At 43.9% G+C, this 27,770-nt stretch overlaps 1 protein-coding gene across 1 annotated transcript; it reads right to left on the reverse strand.

Moving 5' to 3' along the window:
- Positions 1-19,870: 19,870 nt before the first annotated feature.
- On the reverse strand, positions 19,871-26,917 carry sod1 (superoxide dismutase 1, soluble). The gene is made up of 5 exons (XM_042093050.1): positions 26,760-26,917; positions 24,555-24,651; positions 24,279-24,348; positions 23,970-24,087; positions 19,871-20,292 (listed from the first exon to the last, which is right to left on the reverse strand). Exons 1-5 carry the CDS (start codon positions 26,829-26,831, stop codon positions 20,185-20,187), a joined length of 465 nt encoding a protein of 154 aa, XP_041948984.1. The 5' UTR covers positions 26,832-26,917; the 3' UTR covers positions 19,871-20,184.
- Between the last annotated feature and the right edge of the window lie 853 nt (positions 26,918-27,770).

Genomic DNA, 27,770 nt, shown 5'->3' on the forward strand with positions numbered 1-27,770 from the left:
ACACACACACACACACACGCACACACACACACACACACACACACAGACTGACAGACACACTCATTTCAGTCACGCTAAACACAATGCCGCTGGCAAGGCTGCCATTCCTTATCTCCAAACCCCCGGCAGCTCTGATTGCATATGATCGAAAAAGAAAAGCAGACTACGACGATGGAGCAGATAGTGAGAGGAGTGGAAAAGAGTGAAAGAAAGAAAGAAAGAAAGGGGGAGGGAGGGAGCAGGGGTTTGGAGTAAAGGAGTCCCGAAAGGCAATGCAGTCAAAAAAAAAATCCGATTGAGTTTGGAGATTTGAAGAATTCCCCCGTTCTTTATTTCCCTCTCTTCCTCAGCACCCCACCCTGGCCCTCACCCCCTCCACATCAGCCTGCGCTGCTCTCCCCCATCTCTCCCCCAGCACAGCGCTGGCGTAGCGTAGCATAGCGTAGCGTCTAAGTGCAGAGCAAAGGCAGCCTCCTCTTTGTTGTGCTGATTGACATGGTTTATTCATTTGGGGCTGGATCTCCTCTCCTCTCCCACATCTCCCATCCAGTTTGTGCCAGGCCACTTAGTGCACAGCAGCTGTGCTGCTGCTTAAAGCAGACTCCACACACACACACACACACACACACACACACACACACACACACACACACACACACACACACACACACACACTCACACCACACACACACTCCACACTCTCCTCAAACCCACCAGGGTCCCCAGTTATACAGACTACAAGAAAGACCCATTGCCATAGCATCAGAGACTGCAAAACTCCAGCCTGGTTTTAATCGTATTTGTTCAGTATTTTCAAAAATCTTTTTATGTATACTCTACATCTTGCAAGACGCCTATAGCGTTTATGGCTGTAGATGTTGTATGAACGTATGTTCACGTATGTTAAATATTACATAGCATGTCAAATCAGTTGCTCCATAATTTATGCCAACAGTTCTGTGGATGCTGTGGTTGAAGCATGTTTGCTATTTCAGCGTTTAATGTAATTAACTGCTTCACAGTTAAGAGATGGGGTTTTGCGATGCTAAAAATGGCTTGTGTTGTGCAGCACAGACGCACACGGCCCGTGTGAAGCGAGCGCTTAACGTGTGGAGCGAGGCTGCCAGTAAGAGCCATTCATCTTGCAAGCGAGTGTGTCTGTCCTGCCGCTGTTGCTGAATTACATTGTCATCACCACCCAGCACCCTAACGCTGTGCTCTTAAGAAAACTATTCTAGGATTACTTCTGGTTTGTTTGTGTCAGCATTATGTATTCAGTTTTTTTTTTGTGAAAGCCTGCCTTAGTGTGCTGTTTTGCTCACTTGTGGGCATGTGGATGTGTGTTTAGTTTTGAGTGCCTTGGCACTCTATGCCTAGCGCACTCTGCACGGTACGCACGGTGTGTTTCAAGGCGAATCGCTGGGGCAAAGTTTGTGTACAGAGTCAAACACAATAGAACCCGCAGAGTCTCACACCTGGCCTCCGCCCCTCCTCCACCTGAGACAACCCACCTGCCGATCTTATCAGGCCCCTTATCAGTGCTTATCAACGGTCAGATACACATGGAGGATGGGGACAGAGAGATGAAGGGTCACTGCGGCCATGAACAAATGTAGGCCACCGCCATTTTCGCATACACACAAACACACACATTACGCGGTCCCATCCCCCACCACACGCACACCCCCACACACACATTCACGTGCGCGTGTTCGCACTTACATACACATACGCACATACACTTCAACTTACGCCTACCCTAATGCTATCAGATGTGATCAAGTCATCATCACCAGCAGAGCAAGCAGAGGTGATAAATAATATAGAGACTGCTGGTCTAACAATAGCACTGGAGGAAGTCACGGTGGCAACGCCAGGGAAAAGATGGAGCTTCTCTACGTCCAGCGGCTGTGTCACAGCTATCCAGGAGGCGTAGCATTTTCTGAAGGGGAAAAATCATTGAATCATGTCACTGTCAGTAGTCATCTGTTAGACGACAAGTGCTGGCAGTTTACTGACATAACCAAGGGACTGACAATAAACATACGTTCCGTATAAGTCATAGTCAATGTGCGTATTGCAATACATTCAAGATCTTTCCATGGAAGAACATTCCTGTTCATGCCAAAAAAAAGAGGCTTTTGGTAGAGCTGAAAATATGTGGTTTCGGTCACTGCATCTTATGACAGTAGTGAAGAGCCCACAGCTGGACTTGGAAAGCTGTGAGGCGGTTTTGAATGTGTGTTGTTGACCGTGTAACAATGCGTCCTCCATATGACATGTGCTCTATGAGCCCAACCCTCCATTGGCCCCGTGATCCTTTGTGCTTCGTGAGGAATACTACCCCTATCTTTCAGTCTATTTAATTATTCTCAGTATAATTAAATCTTCCTTTCCTTGGCTTAGCTTCCCATCTCAGAGGAGAGCTGTCATTTTTTGCCCTAACGCAGCGGATAAGAGTCAAAGATTAGGCCTGTTTACTTCTCTGAGGGTTATCGGAGTGCTTCTTTGTTTCCTTATCAACATAGCTGCAGCATCCCACTGTACCACACGGCCACTGTTACTCCAGTGAAGAGACATAAAATGGAGTCAGATTTCTCTCCCATGCTTGTGTAGAAAGGGCTTTCTGGTGAGATGGGTTCCGTGGCTGACAGGCACTGCCTCCATAAAAACAGCCCTTTTTTGGTGGTTTGATGTGAACTCTGCTTTTGCTTTTACCTGAGGTGAGCCATTTAAAAACGGCTCTAGCTTCAGGTTTCATACAGACCTCGGAGTGAGTCGGAGTGCCTTTGAAGAGCTCACAGCAGCAGGAATGGAGCAGCACAACAGCACAGTCTGTCAGACTCACCGCTCCGAGCGGCTCACAGCACAAGCAAGCCCTCCTCCGGCCACTCAAGCTCCAGACATCGTCAGGAGGACAAAAGGTGCTAACAGACTCTTCTGCATTTTGTCTAAAGTCTTTTGCCTTTTCAGACAAGATGACAAACTCCATGGACGATTCTTGCTTGATAGCCCCTGTGAGAAGACTATAATAGCATTCTAATAGGATGGACTAAATGAAAACGTCGCCTGTGTTCTGAGGTCATGTTTGGACCTCTGTGCGGGTCACCTAGCAGCGGGTCACCCAGAGCAGCGTTCGGATCTCATGATCTCACTGCCCCGCTGGACCGCCAGTCTCCTGTGATAACAGCTGCTGCAACTTTTATGGCATAACTGATTGACCATAACAGGATGTCAGAGATTACACTCAACTGTGTCGGAAGAGAAAAAACAAAGATGGAAAAATAGAAAGAAAGAAGGAAAGAAAGAAAGAAGGAAAGAAAGAAAGGAAGGAAGTGAACTCAAAAACAAAAAGAATAGCAGAATCACCTTCCTCCAAGGGGATTATGATTAACACATCACACATCTCTCTCTCACTCTCACACAGACACACACACAGACAGACAGACACACACACACACACACTCACACACACACACTCTCTCTCTCACATACACACACACACACACACACAGACACTGCTTGAATGTGAGTCCTAGCATCAAGGTCAAATTGGAATGCAATAATGAATATTTATATTTATATTAATGCCACATCCTCCAGGTTGTGGGCTGGTGAGGCGGGGGTGGAGGGCACAGCAGAGGAGTCATGCTGTGAATATTTGGGGCAATCGCAGAGGTCCGACCATTCACCCTCCAACCACTCCTGTGGTGTCTGCGGACGTCTCTGTCCACTGTCCAGCCAAAGAGATAACACAGGCAAGATGTGGCTGCGGTCAGGACAAAAGGGATTTCAGTGAATGCTGGCAAAGACACGCTTCCACCAGGAAGACCGTTTCTCTTTGTGATGGAGGATGATGTCGTGGGGCGCACAGGATATGATGCAATTGTGTCTGTCTCCTCTATCCTCTGATAAAAATGACATTATCTTCACAGACGTAAGCAGACTTCTAAACAAACACACACACACATAAACCCAGACAGGGGAGACAAAGAGTCTGACAGAAAAGAGAGCGCAAAAGATACTTTTTTTTTTTTAAGTATTATTTTATAGTTATAATTTTATAAATTAATATTGGAGGAATCAGTCTGCATATCACCAGTTATACCAAAGTACTCTCAAATCATTTATATGGAGAGAAAGATAAATGGGGGAGTCCCAGACTGATCAGCAGTATCGTTCATCCCCGACTCCATCTACTCCATATCCGTGCTGATCCACAAGTCATGTGCTGCAGCCTGAGTAAACATGTCCATCTGCTTTGTGCCATCTCCTAACGGCTGGCGGGGTGGGGGAACCCCCGGCTCTAACAGCATTTCAAGTTATGACATCCGTATCACAACCAACCATTCAAAATGCAAATGGACCGAATGAATATGAATAACTGCGCGGAGGTTATTACACCAGCCAAGGCGCGGAGACGAAGGTCAAAGTGCAGACGACACACAAATGAGGTCCCCCCACCACATCGGCATTTGCAGCTTCTCTAATATGCATTACTAGAGGACGTCATGAATTAGACTGTGATGTGGATAAGTCGTGCGGCGGCTTTGGGAGTCCTTTGAGGATATATGTTGACTGAAGTGGCCCGTGCCGGAGGATGCTCCTGCTTGTCTGGCAGCATTAGTGGATGAGGATGTATGACTCTAGTCCAGCTCCTAAGCCCTTCTCAGGCTGATTGACAGGATCCAAGCAGCTAAATGCATGCTAATGAAACGCGTTAGCGGATTATTTCATATGACAGACACACACACACACAGAACCCATAGGATACACAAATACACACACACACACACACTGAGAGCATAGTGCACACAGACACATACACATGCAGACAGACTCATACACACACGGAGGGCAAAGGACAGATTCTCACACACACACACACACACACACACACACACACACACACACACACACCAACTCCAGCAGCTTGAGTAATCTGTTCAATCAGAAAATCTCATATGATGGAGAAGAATGGCGGCTACACAGTTTAGCGGATGTGAAACCAAAGAGGAGTGTATGAGAATGGAGGAGAGGGAATCTGATTAAAGGGAATCTGTTTAAAATATGAAAAGTAGTTCCCGCTCTCCGAGTGAGGCCGTGCCTGTAAGGAAGATTGGGAGAAGCGTGAAACGTGTTCAGCATGAGCCTATTCAGAGAGAAAATGGCAGATAGCAGGTGAGAGAACACAAGAATGAAGGTGAGATGCAAGAAAGATGTAAGGTGGGGGGGGGGGGGGGGTGTGAGAGAGTGAGAACTGGAGAAACTCATAGAGGGAGAGATAATGACATCAGGCACGGGATAATGAAACAGCGAAACAGAAAGTGGGAAAAATAGGGTGAGAGAAGGAAAAATAGAGGAGGAGAGAAGGAAAGAAAAACAAGGGAGGAAAAAAGAAAGAATTGAATGAAGGAATGAAGAAAGAAAGAGAGAAACAAAGAATAAGGGAGGGACAAAGAAAAAGAGAGCGCTGAAGGGCAGATGAAAAGAGCAAGAGAGGGTTTAAGTGGTTCCCTCTAAAGTGCTGAGCAGCGCTGACCAGGGCTCCACAGGGCCTCGTTAGGCTGCGCTCCCGGTCTGTGTGTTCCAGGGCCACAAACCCTCTCCAGCCCACATCAAAGCACTTGGCCTAGGGAGCGCCGCGCCAATCAAGCAAAGCGCTCAAACCATGCAGAAAAGGAGAATTGGATGGGGGGGGGGGGAATGGAAGTCTCTGACCGATTGCAGAAAATTAATTTGAGAATAACACACACACACGCAAACATGCGGCCGGTCCTTGCCCTGCCCACTACACACGCACATACCACCCACCCTCACCCAAAATTAAAAGCATTCCATCAGAGCCGGATCTTATTTCAGCCCCGAAATTAGGATGCAAATCTATGCAGACAGATAGAGGCTTCGGTGGCTGCACACAAAGAAGGGATGCTGATTGGCTGGGGGGGGGGTTGCGGGGAGTGTCGTCGTCGTTGTCGGCGGCCTCCGTGTGACATTTAGACGACGCGTGTGTGCCTGCCGAGCAAGTGACATGAGTTGCCGCCGCGTCAGACAGTCTGCTGCAGGATGCAGGTTAATGTCATGCAGATGAGGACAGCCACTGGAGCAGTGACGGCTTACTAATGACTGCCAGTCCTAGATGTCTTCATGACGAGTGGGCCGATTACAGGCAGCGGCAGCCTCGTGCAGGTGCTCCAAATAAAACATGAATGTTGTGCTGTGTGTGTGTGTGTGTGTGTGTTGTGTGACAGGTTTATGATTGAGGTGATGGAGTTGATCAACTGTTTGAATAAGCCTGTTATTAGAAGCCTGTTACTCACTGCTTGTACGTGCTGGTGCTGCTTGAATTTGAATAACTTGTCTGAGTGTCAATTACAGTCATATGGAGTGTGTAACCACTAACAAATCAACAGAATAATGAAAGACATACATGAAATTAGCCAGCTCATCATTAATAACACATTTTCTTAATCTGAATGGCTTTTAGATCCAACAAAGGATTCTTTTCTGCCATGCCTTCATTGTTCAGCACATAGGACAGGTTTGAAGACCACTGTTTCAGGGCAGCAATGGCAAAGAGTTACTTCTCTGCACTTTGGGCAATAGACCGACATTCATACACTGACAGGAAGAGTAATGGCACGTGAGATTAGAGCAGTAGACAGCACAGGAGGAGAACGTCCAGGCTGGAACTGGCCTCTCGGAGGCCTCTCTTGCCAGCTCTAGGCAGCAGGACTTGACAATTGGTGTGATGCAGATGATCGGCGTTCCTGTCACACGGCAGAGAAAACATCCAGACCTCACGTGCAAGCAGCCCTCTAAGGCATCATTACAGACCTCTGGAAAACACTCCACTGTTTCTCCCTCTCTCTCTCTCTCTCTCTCTCTCTCTCTATTTACCTCTCTGTTTCCCTTCGTCCATCCATCATGGTGGAGGACAAGCATCCCTCTTGGGCACCATAGCCAGCCACTGCAGACAGCACACACAGCATCATGAGGCGTGGAGACGTGTTTTTCTGAATCTAGACTATGGGCAGTCCTAATGACCCTGACTCCACAGCCCTGTCATATCATGTCATACAAACAACCTCACCACAAATAACTCCACCATAAATAACTGTGGGTCTCGCAACCCTCGCAGGTGTGAAATAAAGAGCTGCCACACACCTAGACTCAAAATAACAGGACAGTTACAGTGTGTGAGGAAAAGGGCCATTTGCCAGTTAGGGTCAAAAGCGCTGCAATATATGCACATGGATACATGTTTACATGTGAAGTGTGTTAAACAACCTTGCTTCATATTTTACTACATCATGTAAATGCGTAAGAGTATTTAGTGAAAATATACCCTTCTGGTTGGATGATATTTGGGTTCTCTGCCAGTCAGCTCCATACATGCACAAATAATGAAATATTCTGTCATGCCAACTGTGAGTTCAAATAGCTAGATAATCTGGAGTGGTTAAAAACTGTATTTTGGCAGAAGAGGATTTGAGTGTTTTTAACATGTGTGTGTGTGTGTGTGTGTGTGTGTGTGTGTGTGTGTGTGTGTGTGTGTGTGTGTGTGTGTGTTTGATGGGGGTGGGGGGTAGAGTTCTGAGAGGTCATACTGAGTGGTAAAAATAGGGTCTCATCGCTGGAACACAGTCCAAGATAAGAACAGCACATGTGGACATGACAAGAGGCAGCCACTGATAGCCAGTAAACACAGAGGGGGAGAGACAAAGTCTACATTTCATAGCCACAGTAAGGACCAAGGGCCGCGTTTAAGGCGGGGATCACACAGAAAATAACGCAGCGGTAAGTGCGACGCAACACTCAGACCATAATAAGTTCTATCTCGTTCATAAGTAACACAAATGGTTCGCCTAAACTGACAATTGAATACTCTTGCGTTGCACTTTGAAAGTTGAACCAAGTTCAACGCTCAGTTTATTCAACGCTAGTGCTGCCACCGTTCCGCTGCCGAACCATAGAGAACAATAGGAAACCTGCCGCTGGCCAGTGTGATCCCGCCTTAAGCCTGAATTAAGATACATAATCAAAACAAAGATGATGTGCTACTATTGGATACAGGATAAAACAATGCTATGGCATGTATTTTTGACATATGTCCTTAGTCTTCATAATGTATATCAGTACTATGTTCTGAGGCAAAGGATGGCGTGGTGGTTTAATTAACATTTTAATCAAAACATGAAATATCCATATATTGACACATGCTGTTGATTTCTTTTTAACCTTTGTTGTGTTGGATGCCTCATCTTACACTGAAGCTTCTGTTTGAAGTAGGCCCATTGATTTGGCTTTATTCAGCCTTAAAGCAGCCTTATCCTGCAGAACGGATACCTGGCCGGGCCCTGGGAGACTCTCCCTCAAGAGCCCATTCATAAGTGAGTCACGGGCCGACGCTGGGTCCAGTCCCTCACTTCTCCCTGGCTGTCTGCTCCGACGGCACGTGATGGGAGCCGCTGACAGTGACAAATGTGGGTCAGAGGCACCAGGCTTGACCCTGCATGAGACCCTTCACTTTGCTGAGGGCGGGTTTTTGCTCTCCGCAAGCGACGCCCGAGTCACAACCTGACCTTTCCCTCACATACAGGCAGAGATGGGAGGATGGGGGATGCGGATGAGAAGATAAAAAAAAGGTTTTCTTGCATCACTGCCAGAGATTATGTTTGGAATCATGAGAATAATCCAAATGTTGTAGTAGTTTTGGTGCCATATTTTGAGGTCAGTGATTCACAGTACTGTAAAACCAACATGGCTGAATGTTTATGCCCTGAATCATTCTGCATGGATGTCAGATGGAATAAGATTTAGCAGGTATTCCCTATAGCTCTCTCTCTCTTGCACACACATACCTCTCTCTCTCTCTCTCTCTCTCTCTCTCTTGCACACACATACCTCTCTCTCTCTCTCTCTCTCTCTCTCTCTCTCTCTCTCGCACACACATACCTCTCTCTCGCTCTCTCTCTCTCTCTCTCTCTTCATCTGGCTTCTTGCGACATAAACCACAAGAGTGCAAAATGAACATGGATGCACAAACACATCTAATGTCCTTTGCCATGAGCTGAAGATAAAAAAAACACGTATCTTTAATGCAGTCTAGTAAAATTCACATTCATAGCATAACATAGTTATACAAATATTAGCAGAACCCACCACCCCTTCCATTTCACCACCACAGCCAACAACAAAAAAAAGAATCCCATTAAAAATGGGTACATGCTTGTGTGCCTAACCATGCAAGAGTGTTCGCCTTCTGTTTGATGAAGCACTAAACTCGTGCCGGTAGTGGTGTGTGTGGGGGGGAACCCCTGCTGTGCGGGGCCTCTCCTGTACTGACTGGAGCAGGCGCCCCCGGCCTGTGTGTTTTATCTACCCGGCGCGGAGTGGAGCGCGGCCCTCGCAAACAACAGTGCCACACGGCAGGCAGAGGAAGCAGAGTAGTGCTGGGACCGCTTTTGCACACATCCAGAGGTGAAATATATCCACGGTGAGCAAGTTGGACTCAAGTTAGGTGGTAAAAAGAACACATCAGGTGAATATTATCCGATTCCGAGCACAACATGTCATTTGTGTGACTGGAACGCGGTAACCTTTTGATAGCATGAATAGCCCAAAACTGTGTCTGGTTGGTGTGCGGAAATCAAATTTGCTTTGAGATGCGAAAAAAAAGTGTGAAATGGAGCATGTTTCTCGTCTTTCCAACAGCCATGAGAAGCGCTCCAAGCTTAATGCTCACTGCCAGCAGCTTTTTACACAGAATCATTGTCAAGCCGTCCCATGAAGCTCACAGCTTGCATCACACACAGAAGCTCTCTGGATCAGCTGGCACACACACACACACAGTGGTGTGTGAGGCTCACACAGAGCCTGGTGTGTAGCCTACAGATGAGGGGTAGGAGTTCCACCTTCATAAAGGGTTTTGATATTGACAAATGGGGCCGTCTATACATACAGAGTCATCAGGAGAGTGAAATCAATCTTGGTTCAAAAACTGTATATTAAATAATTTACCCTAAAGGGGTCATTGCAAGATATTTTTTGGTATATATCCAGAAAACGTGCGCTCATTTTACTAAATTGTGTGCACATTTTACTAAATCATGCACACGTTTTACTAAATCGTGCGCACATTTTACTAAATCGTGCGCACATTTTACTAAATTGTGCACTCATTTTACTGAATTGTGCTCTCAATTTAGTAAATCGTGCTCACGATTTAGTAAAACGTGCGCACGATTTAGTAAATTGTGCGCATGTTTTACTAAATAGTGTGCTCATTTGATAAAATCAGTGGTCGCCAACCCGTCGATCGCGATCGACCAGTAGATCTTTAGGACTTGCCCAGTAGATCCCGAGAATAACAGGACAATTAGAAACAGTCACCAAATTCCCACATGTTCGCCAACGTTTACAGGGCGTACATTTCAGCGTGGGATAGCGCATGATTTATTCAAGACCTAGCCATCATAATGCGAGAAATTCCTGCATACATTTACAGTGCTGCCTGATAACGTTAATCTAATAATGGAGCAGCGTGAATGCGGGACCGGACGAACCAACTTCTGACTTGAACGAACGTAACCCCATGCAGACACACACACGCGCACAGCACCACTTTGCAGGTGCTCTCTCTCTCTCTCGCAACAGGACTTGTCACCGCTGAAGTCAAATTATGCTAGGTGCTTCTACATCAACTGCTAACTGACAGAAAATAAAAAACAAAAGTTTAGCGATCAGGAATTTGTTCTCCATTTGAAGAATGTAATCGATTGCGGATGTGCACAGACACTGAGTGCATTGTAGGCCTAGGCTTAGGTTACTTTCACTTTCTAGAGTGTGCATTCATTATGTGAAAGATGCTTCATACCAAAACAGCGATCAAACATCAAATTTATCATGACGTATTGTCACAAACACTTACTCCAATTAGAAAATTCATGTAAGTAAAGACTATGTTAAAGTGTTGTTATCTCATTGACGCCTGTATAAGGGGGTGGAGGATGTGATATTTTTGACCTGATACATTTGCCTAAATAAAAGGCCTTAAATTGGAAGTATTTTAGCTTTGATTTTCTATTGACGCTTTAAGGTAGATCTTGCCTTTGTTCAGGGCGAGGTTAGGGATCTTGGGCTCAAAAAGGTTGGTGACACTGGACTAAATTGTGCCCTCATTTTAATTGTTGTAAATTGAGCGCACAATTTAGTAAAACATGTGCACAATATAATAAAACGTGCACACAATTTACTAAATTAGAATTGTTGTTGATTAAAAGATTTCAACTGCTTTGAAAAAATACTATCCTTTTAGCCTGGCTAACGTCAGACCTCATCTCATTGAGATAGGATCTGGGAACTACACGTTCATTTTCTCGTATTTGAAACGTGGTTTATGAATGCCCAGAGCCGTTTATTGGGAATGTCTATCAAATGCATCTGTACGTAGCTCATAACCGCTTCGGTGTGTCGTCATCGTCTTGCTGTCCCCCCTCCGTTCTGTGATTGGTTCCTTCATTGAGGTGAAGGAGTGTGAGAGTGAGAGTGAGATTGAGTGAGATTCTTTTGGCAAAGGCTCAACAATTACAATTTTAGCAGAAGGTTCTTAAAAGATGTTTGATGCTGTCTCTCATCAAGCTGGTTTCCCCTCCGCTTGTTACTTATCAAGAATATTACAGTTATTTGCATTTTTCAAATGAGGAGTTCCACCTTCATGAGGAGTCACTGTGTTTGCCTGGAGCACCACACAGAATATTACATGGCATACCTTGGTTTTATCTATCAGACAATCATAAGGAAGATCATTAATTTATGAGCATTCGAGATCAGAGTTTAGATATGAAGCAGAGCATGTCATCACGTAAGGGTGTTTTAATTGGCCATGCCACATGTTTGTGTAAAGGATTAAATATACGGCAGCCTCAACTTTCCCTTGCAAATGGAATTATTTGTTATTGATGAGCCACTTACAGTCTGGGGTTTGGGGTGAGTGGGGGAGCTATTCACTAGCACAGACAGACAGACAGGCACTCGCTTACAGTACGACCTCCTCACCCTGTCTCGCCTTCACTGTCCTAACGCACTCCACAGTCACCCAGTGCCACCATCTCCATGGCTCACACACACACACACACACACACACACACACACACTGCAACGCTTGTGAGTGGGCACCAATGGCACAGAGATATGTGGGGCATGCAAATAAAAGCTGGCGTGCCAGTGTTAGAGAAGAGTCTGCCCTTGGCATATAATTGCTCCCACCCCTCCTCCACCCCATCCCTCCATCCTTCCATCCCCACCCTCCGCCTCAGCGGAGGGAACGACTTCCCTTTTCCAGGTCAAGCAGCAGCAATGCAATCAGACTGCAGCTCCAGCGGTGGAATTTCGCTTGTCGCGTTGGATCAGAGCGGCCTTGTTCATTTGATGCAACACACTCTTAGTCACTCTGCCTGTGTGTAAGCTTCACAGAGAGAGAGACGCGCAGACACGCAAACATGCATAAACATTTTTAGGCAATTTCACTCTCACAATATTATTGCTACGTTCACACACATTTTGAATCATTCAGCCTTTTTGGATCTTTGGATTTGCACATTAAATGACTGTCTCCTGTACACACACAGACACACACGCACACACAGAGAGAGAGAGAGAGAGAGAGAGAGAGAGAGACATACACACACAGCAGAGTGATAGCATTAGCATTAGGGAAAATGCTTAAACATCAGTTTAGACACAAGAAGCCAAGTGTGTGGGGGGTGGGGAGGATTAAGACATCAGAAGGTAAAATTCCCTCTCGGAGGGCTCATCCGAGAGGAGAGGGGAATATAATCCCCCCCGAAACGGAGAGACAGCGCAACTACCACCCACAGAGGCATTTACCCCCCCCCCCCCACACACACACACACACATACACATGCACATGAGCACACACACAAACATTCGCACCCAAACCTTGTCTCAACAACATCAGCAGGTTCACACACCCACCATTCCATGCAACTTCATTTCCAAACTTCTCAAGTCTATTTCTCATCCTCACACACACAAGAATGCCTGTCCAACCACACCATTTACAATACTGATACTGTAGGAGGTTTTGCACAGGCGCAGGACAACTCTGGGGATTTGTGCAGGAACATATGCCACACATTTACCCCTGTAATCATATGGGCCATGATAAATATTTCAGGCCCCAGAGACCCAGGACAGTGTGCACTCTCACAAACGAGTAGGCTATGGAGGAGGCTGTCTTTTGTCTTCCAATGCCGCATAATTAAATCTACCACAAAAAAGGATACGTTCATTAAAATGCAAAAATGCTGGATTGTTTTTAAAGTAGGCCAACCGATGTAAAAATATCCCTGTATTAAAAGCGCTATTAGAAGTTCAAGTAGAGGTGTATCAATACTGAAGAGCACAACAGTGCTTTCAGAAATTCACAGTATTTACCAGACGAACTCTCGTAGAGACTTCAATGCATAAAGTACGCTAAACTATATATCTACTGTGTCTATGGGACAGTCTTGATTGATGACTGAATTCTGAAAGTAAACGATTTACTGATAAGATGGTTTCAAAGTAAGAAATCTGATAAGACCTTTTGGTGTGATGACAGAGAGCTGAGTCGTCAGATAGGCTTTGACAGAAGTCATTACTAATGTGATGTTAATAAATCTATTGTAGCCTACAGTAAGTGCTGATGTGGCTTGTCTGAGGGCAAATACAAATTACCGACAAACTGTCAGATGGTGCTCCAGCTTGTGTGTACAGCTATGTACAAACACACACACACACACACATGCACACACACACATCCATACACACATGCACGCACACCCTCTCTCTCTGTCACACACACACAGTGAGAAAGAGAGACAAACAACAAAGGAAAAAAAACAACTCACCCCAATAATGGGAGCTATTTCTAGACTGGACTGGATTTCTAGACTAGACTTTCTGCATTTTTGAGCTCATGAAAAGAAAAGCGTGGGCACAGGGAGCTTCTCTCTCATCCTCTCATCTCCTTTTCAAAGCACAATGATACGGCGCCGTCATCTGCTCTGCACACGTGCGTGTCCTTGGCCATGCCTATACATGCAGAGCCCAATGAAGATCCCACACGGAAAGGTCATTAGTGGCTCACCAAGAGAGCCCAATATGCAGCGCAGCCACCAGGGACTCAATTCACAACTCAAGCACAAGAGTTCCCTTTTTCGGAGCAAGTCAATCATTGAATCTGACAAATTAACACTTTGATATGGTTTCGCCACAAGTCAGAAAAGGCTTCATACTTGTAAACAAAACTTTAAATGAGCTTTAAATGACTGAGAGATACTTCACAAGTCTATCTGCTTTTGAAAACAACAACTATGACTGCCAGAGAGATCTCCCATTTGTGGTCGCCCTGACCATTATGTCCTCTTTACCTGATAATGCACCAAGATAAAAAACAGGATCTGACCACTGAGGAGTTCATGTGAAACACTATGCATAGGCAAATGTAGGACGGTCAAGGGTGTGGTCAATAGACAGGTATATTAAATAACAGGGAAAGGAAGGAAAGGTAGATATGAGAGATAAAGAAAATTCTGTGAATAGCAAATATCCAGAAAATGTATATGCCATGTTGCCTCATGCATTTTTGAGGTGAAATCGCAATTACATGTGGAGTCCCATATGACGTGTGAGATGTACATGGTTGGTTCCGGGACACAGATGGAGGAAGAGCGAGAGAGAGAAATGTGCCACCTTGTGTCTGTTCCCCAAAGAGCACGAGAGCACTTCACACCTGAGCAGAGGAACTCACACACACTTGACAACTGCTCTCCGCAAAAACACACATACACATACACACACACACAGAGTAGAAGCATTTGCTCACTGGCCACACACAAACAACACCCCCTGATTCCACACACACAAGCTCTCTCTCACACACACAGGGCTCCATGACACAAAAGTCAAAAATTTGACATCAAACAAGCCTGTGGTTTCATATAGTCAACATGACTTTAGCTGGAATCAAACTGTTTCTGCTTTATTGACAAAACAGATATTGTTTCTCTGTTTGACTAGGCAGCAGTGGCCTACTTTCACTTCCTTAAAAAAAAAACCTACCTTGATTCTCGCTTCACTTTGACTCTTTATCTTCCGTGGCTCAGTTTAGCTATATGGGAGATCCGGCACACCTGAGGTCTGTGTCAGGATCAGTTGAAGCCACATCTAAAAACCGTTATTTGCATTGAGGAAACCGATTTGAATACTGGATTTAAATAACCGCTGCGCTGTGCTGCTGTCAGGAGAAGTGTTTGTTCACACACCCTTTGACCAGGAAGAACAAAGCAGCTTATTCAGCAGGCCAAAGATAAACTCTGCCAAGAGCCAAGTACACTCTGAACTCATTATCTCTTTAATGTATCTCCTATAGACCGTAGAGTCCACACCTGTCGTCTAATGTTGTCCACTGTCAAAGTCTCTGAAATGTACATGTCTGGCAGGTGGACATAACTAATGACATTTTCTGCTGCAGTTTGCTGAAGACCATGAGGAGTGGAGTTGTCTTCACACAAACACATGCACACACACACACACACGCAAACAAGCAAACAAGCACAAGCACACAAACACTCAGCTAAGTATATTTATCTGCCACAATAGGTTCAGGTGCACCTTAGCTATCTCTATAAACATCTCCTATCCCCAAGGACAAATTGCCCTTAATATTATCACAGATTTCAAAACAAATCAAATTCATTTTTGAGCTTTGTTGAGGGTTGAAAACACTGGATGAAAATGGCTCTGCCCTACTCTTCCACTGGGACGCTTTTCAATTTTGTTGCATGTGTAAAAGAGGATGGTTTGAAACCTTGGCTGGCTCTGATGCCCCAAAAGCCTAAACTAAACAACTTATCCTTGGCACAGTCTGTGTAATGCGTTGTTGTCATCAAGTCACGTTCCTTCTTACCGACTTTCACATAAGAAAGATGGACACAGTAACATGACAGATGGGTCCAAAAATAGCCGGACTGAAGCATAAGCACTCAGAAGTTGCTCAAGTGTGCAAACCTGGAAATGCCAACAGACGACACACAGAAGCGAGCGGCGCGCTCAGCGAGCGTTATGTAGGTTACTGGAGATATAGGTTAGCGCCGCAGCACGCTAGCCCAGGGAGGGCTCCCCCAGCTGAAGCAGGCTGGAGTCTCCTTATCCATATGGCTGCACCACCAGCATCTGCATCACTCACTCAAACCCACTGCATCAAACAGCCAGCAGAGAGAAAGAGAGAGAGAGAGAGAGAGGTGGAAAAGTCCTCTGAAGCAGTAAAAAAGGAATAAATAACACTATCACCATGCTGTTTGAACTGGAGCATGCAGGCTGGGCATCTCAGATTGCCCCCATGGAGATCATGCTGAGAATGGGGAGAAGGAGGGCAAATAACAGGCATGCCAAAGGCGAGAGGTCAGGCCAGGGAGGTCCAGCAATTTTTAGGAGCTCACCCCATGACCCCTGGTTCACAGTGAGGAAACGGGGTCAGGCGAGGCATCTATCCTCTGACTTAGACTTTTGACATGAGCACAAAAATATCTCTGCATGTCCAGAGGTCCCTCTGGTCCCATAGAGGAGCAGGCCCACTGCCTCTTCTTCTGTCAGAGGACCCCTCTGCCTGGAATTCTGTTGGGGATTTTTATTTCTCTTCATGGCTTGTTAATTTATGCTCTCCTTAAAGCAACAAAAACAAATGTGTGCATGCATAAACGCACACACGCACGCAACCAAGCAAGCCCACACACATGCACACACAGAAATACAGTACATACACAGAAATATACACAGTCAGAGTAATTACCCATAGGGCCATGTGGAAATTTCCCCTGCTGCAGCCCCACCCCCCCCGCCCCCCAACCCCAAAGCACCAGCAGGACTCTCTTGGCCCATTAACGCCAAATCTAAGCAAGGATTCGCCCGGCCAGTGCACAGTAGGTTCATTTAGCCATACCCCACTTTCTCTGCACGCCGAGTCATTATCACTATCTCTCTGTTAATCTCCTCAACTTACGCGCTAGGGAGGGAAAGGCAGGCTCTCTCCTGAGAGGGCCCTTGGCGCAATGTTGTCATGAGTGCTCTGAAGTGTGTGTGTGTGTGTGTGTGTGTGTGTGGGGTTGGTATTTTATTTAACCTTAGCCAAAACAACCGCCCGCCTGCTGAGCCTCCTGACTCACCCCTTAAACTCTCTGTGGGACTCGCACACCGTTGCTAAGGAACCGTAACCGTTGTTTGGGCACTCCCACAGGTAGAGATCTACCTGACCTGCAGCAGGAGCTTACAGAGGGGGTGAGAGGAGGGCATCACTACATGCCCCTATTCTGCACTTCACAACACCTACACATCAAATCACTAACATGGCTGATTTTTTAAATATATATATACATTCATATATTTTTCTTTTCTAAGTACTAATACACATTTTAAAACAATTCAACACTTGTTAATTAGTGGCTAAATTATATATTTAATTACATTATATGTATAGGTGAGATAGCAAAGGGAAATAAGAGTATTAGAGGTTTGGCAAAGCATAAGGACTAAGATGAAAATTAATTCAAGGTGAAGGGATGGAGGGGGAGGGTGTGTGTGTGTTGGGGGTGATTGAGGTTGACACAGTGTTGAGGTATCATTCATGGGGCTGCAGTGTTATTAAGCTGTAGGCTGGGTGAACCCAACCTGATCTGATGATTTCTTTTTCGCCCTGAAGCTAAGGCTGGAAACCTGTGCATCTTTTTCTGCTGCTTCCGTTACAATTTTGCCTGGACTAATCACAAGCTGGCTTATCCACCTGGCGCGCTATTGGCAGGTTTAAAACCTTTGTGTTTGCATTGCTCTGCAAACATCACCCGGTTCGTTGGTCAGATTGGTGAATGACTATCCAATTGCGTACAGAGTCATTTGAACTATGCCCGTTGATCACGCCTCTTGTGCAGTAGAAAATACATAGTGGACTCCCCAGACCAATGTTCAATCTTAAAAGATTAAGCTTGGTCTGGTAAAAGCCAGACTAATTAAGCAGTCCTCTCAAAGAACCACTGGAAAACAACAGGAAAGCATAAGCCTGGCAGACCATCAGTTAGATCATGACACAGTATTGTGTAAGTAGGGTAAGGCCAAAATTGTAGTGGATAATATTGCCATGTTAACAAGTAAAATGTTATTGTGATTATATACAAAATCATTCATCATGAACATTTTTTAAATTAGTTTTACCAGCGTTGAGCTATAAGCTTGCTTTAGCACCATCAGATATTCCAAGTTACTTGCACAGGCAGACATGTTTGGTCTATTGTATGACCGCTCTGGCCTACAGAAAGTAAAAACCCATTATTGTTCTGTTCCCAGTACACACATGCATTGTCATTTGGTGTGGGGACAACAGTGGTTGATCTTCAGGCAGTGGAGTCCAAGAATGCTGACAGTAAAGCCAACTCCGTAGCCCAAATTTGTTTTCTCTTATTTTGTAACCAGAGACCCTCCTACATACACCTGACATGGAAGTCCCTGGACATCAGGCGTTTGCAGAATTGGTTTAGAGTTTTTGTGATGATGACTACCGGTATATTTTTTTTGTCTTGCTGTGGCAGCTTGTTCTCAGGCTCCACAGGATATCTCCTTCATTATTCATGGCCTCTGTGGCCAAGGCTATTTATACAGGCTTTTTTAATCATCACGCTTCACTGCCCGAGCCTGCCACTGGTCTTTTAGCAGGCCAGGATTCTGACCCCCAGACGAATACACAGCCACCCTGTGAGATCATGTAATACAAAAAAAATTCATTAGTGGGGCAGTTCCCCCTTATGCAAGAATAACAGTAATCTTGACATTTCTGTCCACCATCAAAAAAGCAAAACTGGTTATATAATTTTTGCACATTACTAGGCCAGGTTGCTCAGTGTTTCTACTTCAACCTAACTGGTGGTAGGTACCACACCTCACAAAGACTGGTTGGGAAACACACAGCAAATACACTGGCAGATGGCAAACAGACGTTTTCCATCCTCTATTCAATTTGAGACATGAAGCTTGCTCTTTTATGTCGACCGTGGTCCCATGCACCCTGATTATCACTTTATGTTTGCCTTTGAATGCTTGGAGGATTCATCTGCACACTTCAGATTCGGGATCTCTGGGGAACAACGCTCACCCCCCACCACCCCACCATCTCATCTTCTCTGGAGAGGCCTGAATACATGCCAAGTTTCTTCACATGGGAGCTTTTGCTATTAAAAAAAAAAAAGGTTTTGGAGCATGTAATTTCAGTAGCAATACACTGGCCATCTGTGTGAATTGGCTTGTGCTGGGCACAGCTGTTTAATATCGGCATCAAGATACAGAAGTCAAATGTCAAGGGTGCCATCACCTACTTCGGATTCGGCTGGAAAAGAAAAATAACTGTCTTCTATTCCAGATGCAATCTAAATGTTATGAATAATGCCATCTCTGACAAACACGTTTTCATACCACAGTGATCATTCAAGCATGTAAGCGCAGTATTTTTTTTGATGGCAGCACTAGAACTACCAGGCTACTACTGAGACCGTTATTAGAACATGGAAAGGATGCATTACGCAAATTGTATAAACTACGTTTGGAAATGTCTCTGAAAATGACTAGGGATGACCAGACACAAAATGAATGTGACAAGATGTGTGATTGTACAGGAGTAAAACATGCCTGGGCTCCCCTAGAACAACAGTGACCTCTATTGGTCATATGATGGCATCACACAGAGTGGGGAGGGACCAATATTATTCCGGTCATAATATTGCAACAGTACTTGCAGCTGTGAAGAACCTGGCAGATATCCATATATCCTCATTTAACATTTATTGAATACATGAGAACAGAGATATTGGTTTTACCAATGCGTACTTGCCATTTAAAGGAGATGGATATATTATTAACATGAACGTCAGAAATAAGACAGAAAGAAAAAAAAAAAAAAAAAAAGTGTCACAAAGAGGGCTGTGCATCTAAAGCTATTCTTAGACCATCCTGATTGTTGCGGAATAAAAGAACTACATTTGGGTCAAAGAGTTTAGTGCTTGCTGGGGCATCCATAACGGTGACCGCCTCTTCAGAGTGGTTTAAGTGCTGCTGTGGTAGGAGGCTGGCTCTGGGCCTTTACTGGGCGATCCCAATGACCCCACAGGCCAGACGGCCGCCAGCGTTTCCCGTCTTCAGACTCTCCTCATTGCCTCCTTTTCCCAGATCATCAACCTTTTCGTGAATCTAGAGCAAAAAAAATAAAAAAATATATATAATATTAATTTCAGTCAAACTAATTTTATTGACTCATCTGTCATCATTTATGTTCAATCTCCTTCAGAGAGAACCAGTGGTCCAAAATTATAGAACACTCGCTCATTTTACTGTTAAAGGGACACCAGGCAACGCTTTCGTGTTGATTAATCATCTTCGTAAGTCTGTATGGTTAAATGACTCATTACAGGGCGAATGAAGAGTCTCTCGCCCGCCCCTACTGCCTGTAGGAAGAATATCCCGCTTGCAAGTTCAGTGCATCCTACCCGCCGACGGAAGCAGGATCAGTTTACATCCTGCATCCACAGCACAGAGGCAGGCTAACAAAACGCTAGAGATTGTTGCAAACGTGTGTATAAATGGCAGAGCCGGCGAAGAAGCACTGAAAACCCCTTGACGAAAGATGCAAAGAAAATGAAAAGAGCTTCAGACCAAGCGAGGGGGAGTTTCGTAGAGAAAAAGCATCAGGCTTGCCTGGTGTCCCTTTAAATCTGGGGCCTGCAAGGACACTTTAAATGAGCTTGAAAACTCCACTTTCATACAGTGATGCGCGGGTCAACCCATAACCACAGAGAGTTGCTGAATTGCAATAGCTTATTTGATGCAGACCATGTTGGACATCGGCCATAGTGGATTGTCCCATGAATTAAGAAAGGGTCCAATGTTTGTTGTATATTTTGGCAGGTCAGATCGGACCTCCTAACAGTCGTGTAGATGTGGATCATACACCCCACCCCGACCCGCACACCACTACTGGCTTTCACTAGTTTCTAGCTGATGTGATCTATCTTTTAGCTGAATTTAGTTCCATCTGAGTTTATTGGTGTCAGTTCAGTTTGACTAGATAGCACTTTGGTGCAACTCATGACACACACACACACACACACTCTAACTTTCCATTAGCTATTTTCAAAGGTAGGCAGGTAAACCAATCTCAACTTTGAAGCAACGAGTAACTTGCTACATCCGTGTTACACTTCAGGCTGCAGCCAGGAGTGGTAGTGAGGTCAACAGGGGGCACTCATACAAGAGAGGCCCCTGCCCTCTGTAGATACAAAGCCAGCATAAAGAGAGAGGGCTATCCCATGACTCTGAAAAGGTGTTTCCATTGATTCTGGCAAATCCTAAATGCTCACAGTTATCTAACCATCACTATGATCCATTTAAATCACTTTAAGGGGACGTAAAATGAGCTACAAAAATCAACCATCAATTGAAAATGAGCTCAAACTGACTCAGCCAGTACACATATACACACCCTTTCAGACAATATGGGTTGAATTATTATATAAAGACAGAAGTAGGTGAAAGAACAAGCCTCCAAGAACAATCAGCCAGGTTGGCAAGTATTATTGCATCAACAGTGCCTCCCTGTGGTTTAAGTTATTCACTGAAAATTAATTATTATTCTGGCATACCCTCACAAGACAACTCACATTTGATTTCAGCACTTGGCTTAGCTAGACATGTTCAGGGTTTCCACAGGGTTCAGTCACTCAAATGTAAGACTTTTAAAGACCTGTTTTATGACCATTATGATTTAAATGTATGACCTAAACGAATTAGGTGATGTTAGAGTCTGGCAACATTGTTTGGAAAAGTTTGGCTACATCTTCGTTCCCGTTGTACCAGTGGTGTTTGGTCACGGTATTCAACACCCACAGGACCTCTGCTTTCGAGGTGAAGGTTGATTCGAACCCACTGTGTGTGAAACTGGAGACAACACAGACGGAATCCCGCACAGTATCGATCTTCTTGATTGATAGCAATATTGATGCCGATACCATACTTTGGAATTTATAAAAACTTTATACAGCTCTGGAAAACATCAAGAGACCACTGCACATTTTTCTGACGTCATCCTACGTTTGCTGATTGACATTCGAATGAGTTGACAGTCATATTTAAATTTGCAGTGGTCTCTTAATTTGAATAATTTGTCGTTATTGTCATTACATTGGTGGTGTGTAGGTCTAATTGAGTGCCTGTCACTTTAACACTTTAAATACCGCGCTGTTTTCGGAAGCTTTGGCCCAGAGTGCCAGCAATCTAGATCATTGTTGATGATTTTTGTAGAGCCACAGCGTATTCTGTTATAGCTATCGACACATACTATGGCTCGTTTGAAAGATGAGACTTTAAGCTCACAGTGGGTACAAACCGTTTATTTAAATGTAAATAGTTTATGTTATGTAAATAGTTGCGCTTAGTGCAAGGATATGTGGATGCAAATCAGTGTTTTCTATGTGATTAGGTAAAATAAATGTTCAAAAAACTAACAAGCCAAAGATCTTTCTGGGACCATAGAAGAGATAAGCGTCTTGCAATGTTCATTTCTATGATTTTGGTGAGCATTAGGCCTACACGAATGACGTGACCCATGAGCTAACGGGATAGTTAGGCTACCTAGAAGGAGCTCTCTCCAGATGTAAAGTTTGTCAATAGGCTGCGTAGCCTATTTCTGAAATGTCATTCAACCCAACAGTAGGCCTAAATGAACCAAAACCCATAACCTAGGTAGAGTAGCAACACAAACTTGAGGTGCATTTCAGCAAATCACCTTAACATTAGCTCAGGCTACTATTATTTGTTGCTTTGCGGTCACAGCATCACACATAACAGCTGCAGGTTGAAAGCTATGTGTGTGAGGAGAAAAGACACTGGCTACGGTAAATACTAGAAGCATGCTTTGTGTACACTGACAAGAAATACGTATCTTATTGCAAAACAACACTGTCATTCTTAATGGATATAGTCGCTGGAATCTCACAGAAACCCGCTTCAACCCTCTCTGGTGCAACACTTGACCATAGACTGTAAAAGAAAACATTGGCAGTGAAGCCTGGGAGTACGGAGTTTGCACGGGTTTCTGTGAAAGTCCTTCCGACAAGGCTGTTTGCTGCACTGCCGCATGGACCTTGTGGAACACCGTGATTCCTCAGACAGAACTACAACAAGCGGAATGAATGAAAGCTGCCACCTGCACATTTCTCGTGGGTAAAAGCCGATGATAGAAACGATGAATGAACGAGTGTATGAATTCAAGACGTGACTAAATGTAATTTATGACCTTGTATGGAAAAACCGGACGTTTTTATGACATTTTTAGGGCTTAAAATTCTTATGATCAAATTTAAGACATTTTATGACCCCACAGAAACCCAGATGTTAGTTTTACCACTGCACCAGGCAGGGTTTCTGCAGGTTTCAAAAAGTGAAATGTAAACCTATTCCACACCCATGACAGCAAAAATATGAATGATGAAGGAAAACCAAGAGTCCCTGAATGAATAAAGTCGTCAATAAAAATTGTACTATGAAATTCTATAGAGGCTGCAAATCAGTTATTAGTTCAGTATTATTTATTAGCACCACGCTGATCTGGTTTGTTGTTTTATTTAACTGTGGTTCATTTGTATTAAATGAAAGAAAGAACTACATTTTGCAGCATGACTGAAGCATCGAAATGAGCAATGTAGAAGTAGTAAATGAGCAAAATCATAACTAATATCTAAGCACATTTACTGCTTAGTGTGTAGTGTTTTAAAATACTTTTAAGGCCTACATTCATATTCATTTTAGACTTTGAATGCCCTGTGGAAAGCCTGGACAGGTGAGGGATAGTTTGGCATTTATCTACTCCTTACCACCATGGTTCTTCCGATGATGGAGTTTGGTCCAGTCAGTGTAAGCAGACTGTCTTCAATGTTGATTTTGGCAACATTGTTGCCCCCTGCAGTGACATTGCCAAGGTCACCGACATGCCTAAGACAAAGAAAGACAATATACCACATCTTGTGTAAACCACCACCACACCAAATAGTCATTAATACCATCTTAAAGAAAAGGTTTATGTGGAGTAAAATAAATAAAAATAAATAACTACACCTATAATGCTACAAGCTCTGATAACAGATACTTCAATTAGTAGCATTCACAGTTGTGGCTAAACCTACCTGACCTCATCTGTTGGTCCTCCATGGGTCTTGTTGAAAGGGTTGAAATGAGGACCAGCACTTATGCACCCTAAAATAACAAAAACATGCAGGGTCAAATGAAGTCTTCCAATGGGGAACTCACTAACAACTAAGGTCATGCTGGGAAATACATTGGATGCTAAGACCTTCAATGACATCTGACAGTTTGATGTCAGCTAGCTACACTCTTGTCAGTCATGACTAGACTTGAAACAGCAGAACTCATTTACAACTTAGCAGCATCCACACACTCACCGTTTGTGTTGTCTCCAAAGGCATGGACATGGAAGCCATGCTCACCTGGTGTGAGCCCAGTGATCTCGCCCACCAGCTTCACTGGAGCAGTATCACCCTTAATTCATTAATTACATAAATGAATTAATTAACTAAAACAACCACACAACATGACACACCCTAGCTGTATTAAACAACCAAAAAAAAACAGCCACTCATTGTGGCATGCTGCAGTTATTAATATAGAGCGAAAGTGCTTAAAGGTGCCATGTGTAATGTCTGCCAAAAAATCAATTCATACTCCACATTCCATAAAAGATGGGGCAGTATACCTCCAGAAAGTGAGTGTCTACCCTAGAGTAACAACCGAGACACGTGTATTGCAGTTTGGCTGACGGTATATGTTACCCGCATACTGCCTCCCATGGCCAAAACTGGTATTATGACACTTGTCGGGCTGTGGCTAGTAATTTAGCATGCTAATTCAGGTTGATATCTCTTCAGAACTATACCTTGTCATTTTTTTAATGACATCACCCTTATTTCCTTCCATTCTTTTGATGCGTGTAGCTCATTTTTTGGATATTTTTACCTCAATTCTTACACATGGCACCTTTAATGGCTACTTCAGAGGCACACACTGAGACTGCATTCGCCTACATAGCACCACTTATCAGAGGCAAATGCTCAGCTCACTCAATGTGTGCAAGTCAGACAGTCCTGATGCCACTGTGCCTCCAAATCAGATCATATTCAGATTTCCTACAATGCATCATGTGAGCATGAAACAAGCCATAACAAACCAATGGACCTCAGCTACAGAGGCCATAAATCAGATCTGCAGAGCCAGATTTGTGTAGTCACAAGACCATGGCCTCTTGGCTTCCATTGGTTTTATAAGATCAATTTGTCTTGGTTTGTGGTCATTGCTGAAGTTAACTGTTACCAGGGCTAAAGGTCAACTGGCTGACCAGCAGTAGGATTCCTTCAGACTGGATTTAAGCAACAAAAGAAAAAGCACAGAGAACGTCGGAGATGCATAACAAAAGCTACGTAATAACCTGACACATTTGACTGCCATGTCATGCAACTAACCATCAATTTGAAGCCTTTTGCCACTCAAGTTACATAGCTGCTATATCAATTCTCAAACAGACCTGTTCGCAAACAATTATTTGCGACTGTGCATACTACATCTGGGTGAGATGATAAAAACGATGACAATGTGCTTTTCACCACCAGTTGGCTGACCGAGTTTACTAATTGGTAAATCTAAAACTAAAAATCACTGGCATGTGGCTGTGACATTTAAGCTTATTTGAATTTTCATCCGCCAAGGGAAGTAGAGCCAACAATGACTAAGCAAAATATGATAACCAACCAGATTGGAGGATGTGAAGGGCTTGTTATGATATGAAACTGTTTAAGTAACGTTAGGAAATTAATTGTGAGCGGGCGTTGGTTGATTCCCAAATGTATTGCTATTATGAGGAGGCAACATTCAAGTTGTATAAACAGTGAATAACGTTAGAACAGCAACAGGTCAGAATCCATGCTAAATAGGTGGTCAACGTTTAACTGCTGCTTCTCAATATTATGGCGTGGTAGGGCAAAGTTCCTTTAATGTTACTAGAAAGTTAGTTTGCGTTAGCAACATTAGCCCCAGCTAGCAGGTAACCTAGACTGAACCGAGATATTTTTGGCTGAACTTTGGAATGCGCAACACATAGCCTACTATTGCTAAACGTGTCCTTGTGCAAGAGTCAATTCATTTGATGAGACACTGGGTTTAAGCTAATGGCGGTAACCAGCAATGCATGCAACTAACGTTACCATTAAACTCGGCTACATTAGCAAATTCCCGAGCAACCTGTCCGCGCTAAATCACCATTTTATTTTGCTGGGTAATGTGTCAGGTTCGCGTCTAACACGTTAGCTAATACGAAACTATGGTAGCAAGTAGGCAAGGCACAAATACATTTTTTGAAAGAGAAATCCACAGTACAGCATGCTCAAACATGTTAGTGTCCTAGGCTAACATAATTAGTATGTCTATTGGTCAACTACGGAGCAGAGGTTGTGGCCCATTACTACTTTGGCAGCTCAGTTTTCAAGCTAGCTGACTAGCTAGCTAGGCTCTGTCAGAGAGTGCTAAGAGACCGGCGACCCTGCTAACGCACTGATAAGCATTATATTTCAAGATACTCAAATGCAACGACGTTTTACCTGCTGCTCAAAATGCACCGTGCCAGTCACCTCCCCGGAGCCTTTGAGAACACATACAGCCTTGAGAACCATGTTGATAATGTAGCACAGCACCGGAACGAGAAGATGGACGTAAGGCAATGGTACTTTTCTGAAGATTACCCACACTGATATAAGCAAGGCAGCGTGAATGAAGGAGGCGGAGTAACAACTACAATCTGATTGGATGAACGAGGTAGTGACGTAGAGATCAGTTGCAGGAAGTATTTACCCTATGGTTTTTATCATCATATCCCATATCGCATGGTTAAAGGGGTTTTTATAGGGCTGTCAATCGATTAAAAAAATAATATTTATTACATACTCTGTGATTAATTAATCTAAATTAATCGCATATATAATATTTGCTGTGAAGGTATTTTAAATATTTAAATTCAAATGAATCATTGAATAATCAGCATTAGTGACATTAAAGTTCAAAAACTCTTTTATTATTATTTTAATAATGGCTATAATAATTTATGATATGACCTAATATGCTAAGGAAATAAATTCAAAAGTGCTTCGGGAAGAAGTTTTTTTTCGGTATTTCAGGCCACAGATATAACCTAGGGGACACAATGAAAATAAATTAACACTCAATGTCAACACTATTTCTTTGCATTGATGTGTGACTTTAGAGTTGATGAACTCCAGTGATATGCAAATTCCTTGCTGCAGACATTGCAGAGGACTTTATTTTAATCAACACCATCAAGCCGTTTTTTAAAAGTAAATGTTCCCATCAATGATCTAGGCCAGGGGTTCCCAAACTTTTCCTTGACAAGGCCCCCCAAATACCACTAGGTTCTGGCCAAGGACTCCTTGATGTGTTATTAAACCCATCGACAATACTACGGCAAATTAAAAAATACATTAAGCTAATCATAATAATTAATTTAGCCACAAGCACTTTGTGATGGAGCATACAGTGTGTAAAATTACATTTGGGGCTTTCTGCTATATGAGAGCTATCACTCTACTATTATTCCC

This window comes from Alosa sapidissima, chromosome 5 (assembly GCF_018492685.1).
Source record: "Alosa sapidissima isolate fAloSap1 chromosome 5, fAloSap1.pri, whole genome shotgun sequence".
Taxonomy (NCBI): Eukaryota; Metazoa; Chordata; class Actinopteri; order Clupeiformes; family Clupeidae; genus Alosa; species Alosa sapidissima.